We start from the raw sequence: 12,413 nt of genomic DNA, 5'->3' as shown, positions 1-12,413 counted from the left end.
ATAGATCTGTTTTGGTTGTAGTAGGCTGGAGTTCTGTATGCCTCATACATCTGAATATCATTTCCTTTTCCTATGCTTGGGAAGTTTTCCTTAATTATTTCTGTGAATAGTCCTTGTGTTTCCTTTGTGTTTACCACTGCTTCTTCACTCCCATTTTTTATTGTTAAGTTATAGATCCTCTTGTTATCTTCCAACCTTTGTATTGTTATTGCCTGTTTCCTTGTTATTATTTTTTTTTTTAAGAGATCTTTCCTTTCAGGATCACACAATGCAAACCTGTCTTCAAGTTTTGTTAACTTATCTTTAGTTTCTTTCAGGCAATTTTGCCAGCTTTCAATGGAGTTTTTAATTTCCTGGTAATCTCTTTGAATTTGTTTCATATATTCTAGGTTTTTTTATATTCTTCATTAAAGGTTTCTCTCCTTTTTCTGTCTTCCTCTTTTCTTCCATCTGTGTCTTCTTGAAAGGTGCTTACCATTTCTTTTATTAATCTTATTAATCTTCTTATATCTTATATCTTGCTTTACTAGAATTTCAGTTTTGAGTTTGTCTATAATGTCACAAAGGTATTTCTTCATGTCAGCTGATGTCATGTCTGATATATCATGTTTGCTGCCCTCGATCTCTTCTGTATTTACCTCTCCTGGACCCATTTACCCTGGGTTAGGGGCTGGAGGCTTTCTATTATTTCTTTCTCTTGTCATGTTTCTGGTTTCTTCCATATAGGTATATGGTGGAGGTTCCAGCCCCTTTCCATATTGATTATGGTTCTTCTGAAACACTCTACCTAGGGCTTTCTGCCATCTCTAGTTTGCTGGTAGTCACTGAAGTGCAAGCAGGGGTGGTGTAGGCTGGTCCCTCCCCTCCAAGTCAGTCAACCAGCAGGGGTCTTCACCACATTAGTGTGTGCCCTGTGAATGGAACCAGTTTGGAACAACTTCAGGAACAATTTCATCCCTGCTATTGGTCCCAGCCAAGGGTGTGACCCAGCCCAAGCAGATTCCACCAATCTTCACTGGGCAGGGAGCAGCCAACTAAAGTCACTGCCATTCCTTGTTCAGGCCTGTCCTGCCCAACTCCAATATGTTGTCCAGTTGGTCACCCCCCTCCCAGGAGGACCAAATTCCAATAACTCACTGGACGTTAGTGCAGGTCTCCATGCAGTGTTCTCTCTGCTCTGTTGGGCTTGCCAACTCCCAACTTCAGCGTGTCTGCAGCTCTGGTGAGAGTGCCACAACTGTGAGTCTGACCAGCTCCGGCGATAGCACCTTGACCATGAATCTGACTGGCTCCAGTGAGCACCCTGTGACCACAAGTCAGACTGGCTCTGGTCAAAGTGCGTCTGGCTCCAGCTTTGAGTCCACATTTTCTTCTTTCCTTTTTTTTTCTTTTTCTTTTTTTCCTTAGTTTCGTCTTGGGTCATAAGAACCACTCTCCTTTCGTTTAGTCTTCTCTATGGTGGTAAATTCCAGCACCTGAGCTGTTTCTCTCAGAGAGGTTCCCTACCTTGCTACTTATTGATCTGCCATTTTCTCTGAGTCTTCACAACTTTACATCTTAATATCAGTTCCTGTGAGGAGGAGTAGCTGCCTATGGAAAGATTTCTGCAACCTACTTTAACATGAACTGATTTAACATGACTTAGTGAAGCAGTAAGTAAAGGCTCTTGTGCCTTTACTTTCTGGATAATAAAGTTAAAATGCTTCCAATAAACAACCACATCTGCTATGTTTCTCAGAGCTATAGGAGAAAGGACACAGGTGGGATATTGGAGGAGTTCAGATACCATAAAAGCTGTACTTCCCAGTAACAAGTCTAAGGAGCACTTGTCTGTGTTGCACAGGATGGGCGTGGGGGGTGGGACACAGTGAAAGGCAAGAGATGACAGTGCATCCCTTGTCACCAGATTTCCCCTTTTCTCCCCTTTTCCATCAGCACCCTGCTACACCCAACAAGGCTGTAGAGTGTTAGTAAGGGTCAGGAGGAGGTCAGAAAATTCACACACTTTTCAGACAGCACTGTCTTTCTTCATGGGAGGAGTCTCTCTGAGTCAGCTTCTCCATCACGTGACTTGATTCTCACAGTGTGTGGCCCAGTGGAAAGATAGGAAGACCAATCAAAAAGTGCACATTCCCAGACTCTGTCACCAGCAACCTATTTCTTTGTCTTCAATCTTCTTGTTTATATAACTGCCAAACTGATCACAGGAGTCAGGACTGGAAAGAATGATAGGTCCTTGTGTGATTAGGCACAACAGGTGAGGTTCATTCCTGCCAGAGGCCTGGTTGGTCTTCTGCCCCTGAGACTCTAGGGAACCACTTGCACCAGAATCCAGCTTAGAGGTCACCTCTATGACTCCATCCTGAACAATTCCAGACCTATCTGGTTGTTCCCCCCAACACTCTAGGATGACAGGGTAGATACAGGTAAAGCTCTCACACTCCAGAGTCATTCAGATAGAGTTCATAATCCTGGTTCAGTCTCATAGCACTCATGTGACTCTGAGTGTGTGTGGCTAAGTTTCCACACCTATAATATGGAGGTTGAAAACAGTGCTGTTCACAGGAAGGTACTGTGAAAATTAAATGAATTCTATGTATGTTTAAACATAGCTGAACATCTGGTAGTAGTCAAAGGTAGAAACAACCAAAGAGTAACTTACATGGCCAGATATATGAGGTATCAAAAAAAGCCTAATTCATAGAGTCGTTAACAGAAAGTAGAATGCAGGCAGCCATGGCCCAAGGAAAAGGATCAAACTGCAGTTAGTGTGTAAGAGTGCAGAGGGTCAGTCTGTGAGAGGAGAATGGTTTTGTAGCTGTTGTGATGATGCGTGAATAGCAGTGTGAGTGCACTTAACATCACTGAGCTGTACACTCAAAGGTGATGAAGATGAAAAATTTTGTGTTATAAATATCCTGTCAAGACTTGAAATATAAATATTTTTATAAGTGACTGGCATTTAATAATGCCATGAGTATGCAGCTATGAATAGCAGCACAAGGTCTATGACCAAATCACGCATCCTGCATCTCTAGGTTGAAGATAGCCTAGGAAATGAGCACCCATAAAGGGCAAGAGGAGGATAAACCTGAAGTGATAGATAATGGTAAGAGGGATGGAGGGCAAAGCAGTGAGAAGTGCCCATAAGGAAAGGTAGAGGGAGATTAAACCTGCCCCCATGAGCCAGGAGATAGTTCCGTCATGGGACAGATAGAGAGCAGGCAGCACAGGAAGGCTGGCCAGTGTCTCCCTCCTCAGGCCATAGTGTGAGCCCTGATCAACCACTGCAGCCTCCACAAGTCTTCCCACCCTAGTGTCCTGGAGGCTGCTGTCAACAGGGATGGTGCATACTGGAGCTTCAGGTGAGGAAAATGAGTTACAAGCTCTGAAAACAATGTGTCACCCAGCTCTTCAGGTCCTAAAGATCACCTGGAGAAGGGCTGAGGTACGCAGGTGAGTACAGAATGGCCCCTTGGATCAAGCTGCATTCTGTGAGACTAATTAGGTCATCATCCATTGGGACAGCTCCACCTGTCCATCTGCAGAGGAAGGCATTGCCTCCATTCTTGGGCATTCATACTGGGGGAAAAAACACCCAGCAGGAGGTTGGTGTCCATCTTGCATACAGTCATGATTTCTTTTCTTGTTCCTGTCACACCTATGGTTTGTTGAATAGTATGGGAATGGCATGGATGAAGCAATGGGCTCTAGACAAGCAGACCTGGAGAGAAGGAACAAAGCCAGGGCTGCTCACACATAACACAAAAAGAACATGACTGAGGCTGGCAGCTAGCCTACTTTATGGTTCATACCTAGACATCACCCATGGGCTTCATGCACGCAGAAACAGTGCTTCTGGAATTAGGCTATAGTGTGGGCTGACATAGGCGACTTCTTGTTAGAAAATGGGGTGCAGTCAGAAGGGTCCAGCCACTGGGAAGTGATGCTGAAGGGTGGATTTTGCTTGCAACTCTTCCCTTCTCTGTCTACTTCCTGGCTGCCTTGGATTTCCTCTACCAGAGCCCTGGGCCAGGCTGCATCTCTCCTGGGAGCCATCAAACTATGGACTAAACATGTGTACCAAAGTGAATATCTCCTCTTTTAAGGTCTGGGTATCAAGTATTTTGTCCCAGTAGTGGGAAAATGACTAAGACAGATTTTGGTTCCAGAGAAGTAGAATTACTGCTTTGACTTGACGTGATGTGTGGTTCAGAAGCCTTTGTAAGTGGTTCACTGGAGGAGTTTGGAAAGGTTTGGAGATGCTGGAGAAAGAAGTATTCCTAAGTACATGGGAATGAAGCTCAGTGTTGAGGTGTTGTCTAGCCCTTGTTGAGGTACTGAGTTCAATTGCTAGCACTACAAAAGAAGGGAAGGAAAAAAAAGAGAAGTAACCCTAAATGGGTACAAGATAAATCTCACAGTTTTAGCAAGATTTACACTGAGAAACATGAGCAAAAACTCATATGACAAGTCTTTGGCTATATCACAAAGGAAATAGTGTGCAAAGCTGTAGCAGAGAAAAGCTTGGTTATTGAAAAGATAAGCATTAAAAGACTCCAAGTACTTCTCCTCATGACAGTAAGATTTGAGAGTATGTGAAGAATCTGTAAGACCCCGACTCTTGAAGGCTAAGAACTACAAAAGTAAAAGACTTCATTTAAGAACACCTTCTCAAGACACCCTACACAAGAAAGCCAAAGAAAGTCACTTAGGCAATTAATTCTTCAGGATTCAGTTCATAGTGCTGTCATCAGACACTAAGAGCTTCGTGGTGCCATGAACCTTTAAGGAGATCTGGCAAGTACTAGAGCTGGCACTGGGTCGTGGTGTCAGCTACATGGTACTGGTTTTACAAGCATGCAGAATGTAAGAGTTATAAGGTCGTGAAGTCTTCCACCCAAATTTCAGAAAAAGGCCTAGGAAGTAAGACAGTGTGCCCTGAAAGGGCAGTGTGTGAAGTTGTGAGACTGAAGCCAAACATGTTGATAGATACCAGGAAGTTGGAGTTGCCAGGAACATGAGATATTAGCTGAGGAAAGCATCAGGCAGTGAACAAAGCCACTGTGAGAGAGAAGCCCTTGAGGCTTCCACAGGAGATGCCATAGGGCATCAGTGCATGATGTGATGGGAGCAGGGCCACACAAGACTTTTGGAGTTCCAGTGTCACAATAGTCATGTCAATCGTTGGATAGTATAGAGGACATACTTCCTTTTCTAGACCAAAATGCACCCTGGGGATGATGTCTGCTAGGTTTCTATACTAGCTACTGTTTTCTTAATAAGGACAAAGAATGAGAATTAAATCTGTTTCCTCCGTTTCACTACCATAAAACTGTATATACCACCTGGAGTTAGAATAGCCATTTTGTGACTGTGAGGAAAGCCTACATTAATCACCAAGATACAAACTCTGTTGTCATCGAGTCACTAAACCAATATTTGTCTATTATAAGAGTCATTAACAGGGAAAAAACAGTGAAGGCATTCAAGATACACTCTGTATTACATTCCTATAGCAGGAAAGCTAGTCAGTATCCTAGGAAGGATAACAGTTCCTTGAATTACTAGACACCAGGAACCATAACACACAAGTCTGCCTTGCCTCCCTCTAAACAGAAACCACAGTGGGACTTTCTTCTCCCCACCCAATAGTTTCATCAACATATTACAGATGCTGCTAGTATTAAGGATGAATCAACACACTTTATTTTAACATGTGTCAAGAGTACAGTTTATTTTCATGTGGACACAGGCAGGTCCAAAGCTCATTCTCCAGTCGGCCTGTCCAAAATTAATATAACAGAAGCTTCCAGCAGCCCTGGAGATTTCCTCACAGCCTTCCACCCTCCCCTGCAAGGCAGCCAACCTCTGCATACCAGCTGCCACAGGTGCCAGTCCCTGGCTTTGTAGCTCTGTGCCTTTTGCCCATGGTTAGGTGGACTCACTTTCCATGGGAGGCCCTTCACCTGGAAGGAGGGCCACACTTGCCATTTGTTTTCCTTGACAGTCACTCCCCTGGGCAGTGCCTGTGTGGAACCTTGTAATATCCAGTCCATGTCTGGCTGCATCCACAGCAACTTCATGTGTCCATAAAATTCCCACCTACACCTCATTTCTGCCACTTTCTCTCCCTGTTCCTGGACCTGGGTTCTCAGGGTCACCATGGCTGCCACCCATACTTTCTCTGCCTGGTGTCCACTCTACTACAGGTTATGTGGAGTCACGCTGTGCAATGCCTCTCTAGATAAGTCTAGAGTAGTCTGCTGGGACTGGTACAAAAGCTGGGGTCTTTATGGTGAAACGTGAGATGGGAAGGAAAGAAGGCAGTTGGGGTGCAGGAGCTGGACCAATCCTGTGCCAGCAGAGCTGCTGGTGAGGGAACCCCCTGACCAACCAAGCCCTGGACATGTGGTACACAGGATGGGCCAGGAGTCAAGACACATCACTTCTTACTCCAACCCTGTCTGTCTCTCTGAAAGTCATCTGGCTTGCTTCCTGGGCTATCAAATCTTGGAGCGGCCATGGTAATTCTGAAAATCTCTTCAGGTTTTGACACCCTGAAAATTTAATGCCAGTATATCAATTTGTGCAAAATCTTCTACTTCTTCAAGCACTTTTACATCTATGATTTCTTGCTCCTAAAATTTTCCTGTAAATGATTAGATGAGACCCTCTTTTTCCTACCCATGCATAAGAAGCATGAGGTCCAGACAAGTGGCAGGGCTGGGATGAGAATCCTGGTTCTGTGACTCTTCTGAGAGTGTCTGAGTCTAGCTCAGCAGGGTGGACTCCACACAGAGGTGCAGTTTGAGGGGAAAGGGGAAGCTGCTGACAGGTACACAGGGAAGAAATCAAGTCAGCTCAGAGAAAGGGCTTCTTCCTCCAAATGTTCTGCCTAGGAGAAAGGGAACCAGGGCACCTTTGGACAATTCGCCTCCCTGAAGAACAGCTTTCTGCATTGTGTTCCAATCAAGAGAGGCCATTCTGACTTATACTAAGGCACCTGTGTGCTAGGCCATAGTCCTGACTCCTAGGCAGGACTCTCTTGGCTCTGAAACCAAAAGTATAGGGTTAGAGCAGACTTGGCACATGATAGAGAGGTCATCTAGGTAAATATGAATTGTAAATGAACAACAAAGAATATTTGGGAGAATATCCCACACAGTTTGGAAGACACACTTATCTTTTTAAAATGTTATTTTATTAATTCAAAGTTCAATTAACTGATTGTCTTGTAGTTTTGTTTGCCAAATGACCAGCCCTTATCTTAGGTTCTATATGTAATAATGGTAAGATTTTTAGGAGTTTATGATACAGAAATGAAAACACTGGTAACTTGAAATCAACCATGTTGGGAGCATTTGCACTGAGGAAATATGTGTCACTGAAAAATGGGCTTTTCTCTTCTTAGAGCTGGGTTTTTTTTTTCTTTCTTTCTTTCTTTCTTTCTTTCTTTCTTTCTATCTTTCTTTCTTTCTTTCTTTTTTTCTTTTTCCTGAGTGATTACTTCAGAATTAGAGCTGTTTTTAAACACTCCCCAATACACCACTGTCAAAAGGCCTCTGCCTTTGGCTTTGCCTCCCTGAGTGAAAACTGAGACCGTGACTTGGGGGCTCCAGAGTTGCACAGGAATCAGAGAGCTCAGGGTACTAGAAGGGGATATCCTACTAGTAGGATCTGAAGAGACGGTATATTGGAATTTCTAAACAAGGGTGTTATGATCTCTACTTGAGAGGGAGAAAGGTGAGTGTTGAAAGCAGAGGCCACTAGATATTACCCAATTCTAACTCCTCTCATCTTGGCTCAGGGCCTGGGACACTTGGCTGATTCTTTGGCTCAGGGCCCAGGCCGCTTTCGGGCCACAATGAAGCACATCCCCTGGTTGGGAGCATGAGTGGCAGAGTAGCTCCGGGTACTGTACAGGAACTCCTCGATGTCAAAGCCAGCATCCAGGATAGCCTGCTCCACTTCCTCCTTGGCCATGGCCACGCAGGAGAACTCATGCTTCCTTACCATATAAGAGGAGATGTGCAATGTGACAGTGGTCACCAGATGGCCATGAGGCTTAAGTAGAGCAGCAAGGTTGCACAGCGCAGCTCGGTAGGCAGCCGGGGTTTTGCAGGCACACTCCATGGCCAGCATGGTGAGCACACAGTCCGCAGGTGGCATCTTCACCGGGGCCAGTGGGTTGCTCATGCGCACATCACACTTGAGCACCCTCTTCACTGTGGCCCGGAGCTTCTCCGCCTTTTGCTGCCAGTGGCTGCTGTGGGGAGACCACAGAGCTCAGAGGCCACATGTGGAAATGCCAGGAAGCCCCACCTGAGTGAACAGCAGATGAGAAACCTCTGCATCCCACAGGGTTACTGTCACTGGGTACCTCTGTGACCTGAGAGTAGGCTCTTCATCAGCCTCTCTCTCCCCAGCAGGAAAAGGTCAGGGAGAGTGGACCACAACAAGGAACCTCCTCCTTTCTAATTCTATTTGAGCCCCTTTCATTTGTTCTCCCTGAGGAACAAACAGCACTAAGTGTGCTCAGGACCTCACCAACATCGTTGAATAGAAAGATAAATGAGAGAATTTGCTACTGATAATACATACATGTGGCTATATTAAAAATGTAATGTTGCGTGATGAATAGCAAGTCCTAGAAGATAACAGAGCAAATTTCTCTGTAAGGATGTTCAAAGGTACTGATTCCACAAGCACAGACACACAGCAAAAAAAAAAAATTTAAGAAAGCAGAGGAATGAGAAATACATAATTCATGTTAGCGATTTTATCAGGTCAGGGAGGTAGGGAGCAGGGAACACAAGAGAAGCACAGGTGAGTGTTCTTTGATCTGGGTGTCAGGTTGAGTGATGAGTGCATGTTTCATATTCTTACAACAGGCAGAGATGAAAAGGAGGAAGGGAAAGAGGGAGGGAGGGAGGAATGCAGGAAAGGAAGAAGAATGGAAGAAAATGAAGGAAGGGATGGCAGAAAGAAAAGGAAGGGAGGGAAACAAAACGAAGGATAAAAAGGAGAAAGGGAGGAAGGATAGGTCCTGTCATCTGGGCTTCATGAGCCATACCTGGCTATGCCATGGCCTTGCACCATACTGATCCCAAGTGAGTCTGTCTACTGTGTCCCCACTTCAAGATGTCTGATGCATCTTTGAGGATCCTGTTGTCCAGGAAATGTCAGGGACAACTGAGAGACCAGAGAGCCTGCTGAGGAAGAAGGGGGTGATTCAGCCCCCAGAGGGTGCCCAAGCCCTGCCCCTTACCTGTTCCCTTCCAGCTCACAGGCTAATTTCAGCACTGGCGTCCAGTCAAAGGCCTCCGGATCCTTGCTCAGCCATTTCTGCAGCTCCTCCCTATTGCGGTCCACGAAGTCAGACAGGGTGATGTCACTGAAGGCCTCACAGGCAGCCAGTACTTGGTAGATGGTAGGGCCCGAACCTACATCAATCAGTGTTTCTCCTCGGAGGCCCCCTGTGACAGTGTGAGATCACTGAGATTTGTGCAAGCAGGCAAAAGAAATGAGATCCAAGACAGTCTGAGAGGCGAGAAGGACATGAACGCTGCTTTCACCCAAGGAGGCACAGCTACAAGTGTGATGGCCATCGTGCCTGGTTTCCTGCAGACCAAGCCCCTGCTCAGTATCCTATTTTCACAACCTAGAAATGCCCTGTAGGGTCATTATTCTTGTTATTTCCATGTTGTGGGTTAGGAATCCCAGTCTGGGAAACGTTCAACAATTAGCTCAATGTCTTCCAGCCAAGAAATAAGCACTCATCTTTCCTGGACAGAGAGCAGACCCATGCTACAGCCTTCTGGTACCACACAGGGCAGTAGCACTTTCCCCTCCCTTTCTTCCCTCCTTCCCTTCTGTCAGTGGCCTTTCAACTCTAGGCAACCTGAGCCTGGAGCTCCCTTGGCTATCCTGCCTGGATGGACTCCAGCAGGGGCTTGGGGAAGAGGACCTGGGAAGATCCAAGGGTGAGCCAAGGGTCACCTGAGTGAAAGAATGAAGCTTGTATTATAGCACTGCATCAGGGCCATGGCTGCTCTCTGATTCTGCTGTCCCTCCTGCTCATTCACCAAGCTCACAGCCTTTCAGCACTCTCTTACTCCAGGTCTGTGTTCCTCAATCCAGGATCCCCAGTGAGGATATGACTGCCCAACCCAGGAGTACAAAAACCATCCCTGGTCCCTGTAAGCAGGTGATTATCATCAGTCCACTACAGATGGTTCAGCCTCAGCCCCCGGTGCTGAGGAACGAGCCAGCAGGTTGTGTCAGGGCTGACACTCTACCCAGCATCCTCATACCCTGCTCTTCCAGGCCCTCCTATTCATGATATCCAAGATACACCGTCCAAATACCAGAAATACTTCATACCTAGAGATTCTAAACCCACCCCAATCTCACTACTTGCCCTTGGCTTTCTCTCACCTCAGAACAAGATTGTACTTGTTGATGATCAGAAAGTCACTCTCATTTGGCCCAAGTACCCAGGGGCTTATGGAGAGTAGTTTTGAAACTGTGTGATGTTTACAATTCCCCTGCACAACCTGACCCCTGGACTACACACAGTTCCAAGGTAATGAGGAAAGAAAAAAATCCCAAAGTCACTGGAGAGGTCCTGGCTCGTCCAAAACATCATTTATCTGCAGGGCCCCTGGAAAGAGTCTTAGGGTAGGGAGGAATCATCTCTGCTCACCTGGGCCAAAGGTCTTGTGGAGACACTGCAGATGAAACTTGACCATCTCAGTCTCAGCTGAGGGGCCATGCTCAAAGCTGTAGAAATCAGCCAGGTAGTCTCTGGGTATGAAGTACTTCTGGTATTCTTCCGGATCATTGAAGTTACCCTCCATGGTGACCTAAGTTTATTCTCCTGCCTGACTGCTCTGTCTTATAAAGGTTCAGAGCTCCTGACTCCACCCCCAGGAATTCAAATCCTCCCCTGCTCCTCCCATGCTGGCCTGACATTGAGGGCCCAGTTCTGGGAAGAGCAGAAGGGATATGGATTCCCTTATCCTGCTACCATAGAGACACACCTTACCCAAAGCTCCTCCAAAACCAGCCCTATGATGGCCACTGCAATGCTGTGAGTCTCCTTGCTCTAGGGACTGGCCCACATCCAGCTTAGGCAACTGGTGGTGCCTAGCTCTGATAGCTGCATATGATCCCAGGCAGATGTTAGAATTTCCCCAGCTGCATGCATGCTCACACCTGTGTCTCTGAGGACCAAAGTCACTTCCTGGGTCACACATATAGTGGGTCTGAGTTCACAGGGAGGTCCCCATCATTCCCTGGTGGTCAGCAGGGCCAAGTGACTCTCCTCAGTCCAAGCAGTGGGCATAGCTCCATGGACCCTGTCTTGCTGGAGATAAGAGTTCAGATTCGGGAGCAAGGATGCAGAGAAAAGCTCAGCCTCCATTTTTGCCACCAAAAATAGCTCTAATTAGACCAGACAGAAATGTGTCTGCCACTCTGCATATTCAGGTTTGCTGCCAGAGTAGTGGTGGGACAAGACTGCTCAGCACTAGCTTCAAGTAAACAGACAGTTCTGACTACCTAGACACCAGCAGCCTACAGCCTTCACAGTGACAGGGTCACTCAGGCATCACTTGCCTGGCTTCAAGCAAGAAGGAATCCACAGTGTTCAATTACCAAAGTCAAGTGGTTTCCCCTCCCCCTTCCTTCTTAACCTCCTACCTCCCTCCCTTCCTTCCTCTCTCTCTCTTCTTTTCTCCATCCACTCTCCTTTCTTCTTTTCTTTGTCTCTATCTTTGTCTCACTCTCTCTTTCCCTCTCTCTGTCTCTCTTTCTCTTTGTGTCTGTCTCTCTCTTTCTCTTTCTTTCCTCTTTCTCTCTGTCTCTGCCTTTCTGTCTCTCCCTCTCTCTCTCTCTCTCTCTCTCTCTCTCTCCCTCTCCCTCTAGCTCTCTCTTTCTTTCTTTTATTTGTGGCAGTGTCCTTCTGTATAACACAAGATGGCCTTAAACACAATATGGTTAGTCTACCTGAGTACTGGGAATATTGAGTACCTCCTGTGCAACAAAAGAGTGTTTAATAAAGGGACAGAAAAGGTGCTGGTAAACACTCAAGGAAGTCACAAGGTATTTGCATCAGTCAGATTTTTCCTGAGAAGCAAAACCATGAAAGAAGGTTTCTTTTAAGGAATGGCTCACAAGATTATGAAGGCTGTCAAACCTGCCTAATGGCTTGCACACTAGAGGCCCAGAGTACAGCCAATGGTAAGGTTCAGGATAATGACCATCTGTGCAGAATTCCCTTCTGTGTGGGAAGACTCGCTTTGGGCAGACTATCCTAGGGCTGTGAGATGTGTTCTTTAGCTCTGTTCAGACCTTCACCTGGTTGGATGAAGCCCACACATTTTAGGGAAGGTATCTGCTTTATTTGA

At 46.1% G+C, this 12,413-nt stretch overlaps 1 protein-coding gene across 2 annotated transcripts; it reads right to left on the bottom strand.

The window, feature by feature from the left end:
- Positions 1-7,182: 7,182 nt before the first annotated feature.
- LOC100724009 (indolethylamine N-methyltransferase) lies at positions 7,183-10,902 on the bottom strand. 2 transcript variants are annotated; one of them, XM_063240271.1, is made up of 3 exons: positions 10,709-10,902; positions 9,272-9,479; positions 7,183-8,269 (listed from the first exon to the last, which is right to left on the bottom strand). In XM_063240271.1, the coding sequence occupies exons 1-3, from the start codon at positions 10,860-10,862 to the stop codon at positions 7,840-7,842; spliced, it is 792 nt and encodes a 263-aa protein (XP_063096341.1). In that variant the 5' UTR covers positions 10,863-10,902; the 3' UTR covers positions 7,183-7,839. The 2 variants fall into 2 exon arrangements, with proteins under 2 accessions (XP_063096341.1, XP_063096342.1); XM_063240272.1 differs by having other exon boundaries at positions 7,183-8,266.
- Between the last annotated feature and the right edge of the window lie 1,511 nt (positions 10,903-12,413).

This window comes from Cavia porcellus, unplaced genomic scaffold (assembly GCF_034190915.1).
Source record: "Cavia porcellus strain 051 isolate PalLab524CR breed Dunkin Hartley unplaced genomic scaffold, mCavPor4.1 scaffold_2, whole genome shotgun sequence".
Lineage (NCBI taxonomy): Eukaryota > Metazoa > Chordata > Mammalia > Rodentia > Caviidae > Cavia > Cavia porcellus.
This window is presented reverse-complemented; position numbering and strand designations above follow the sequence as displayed.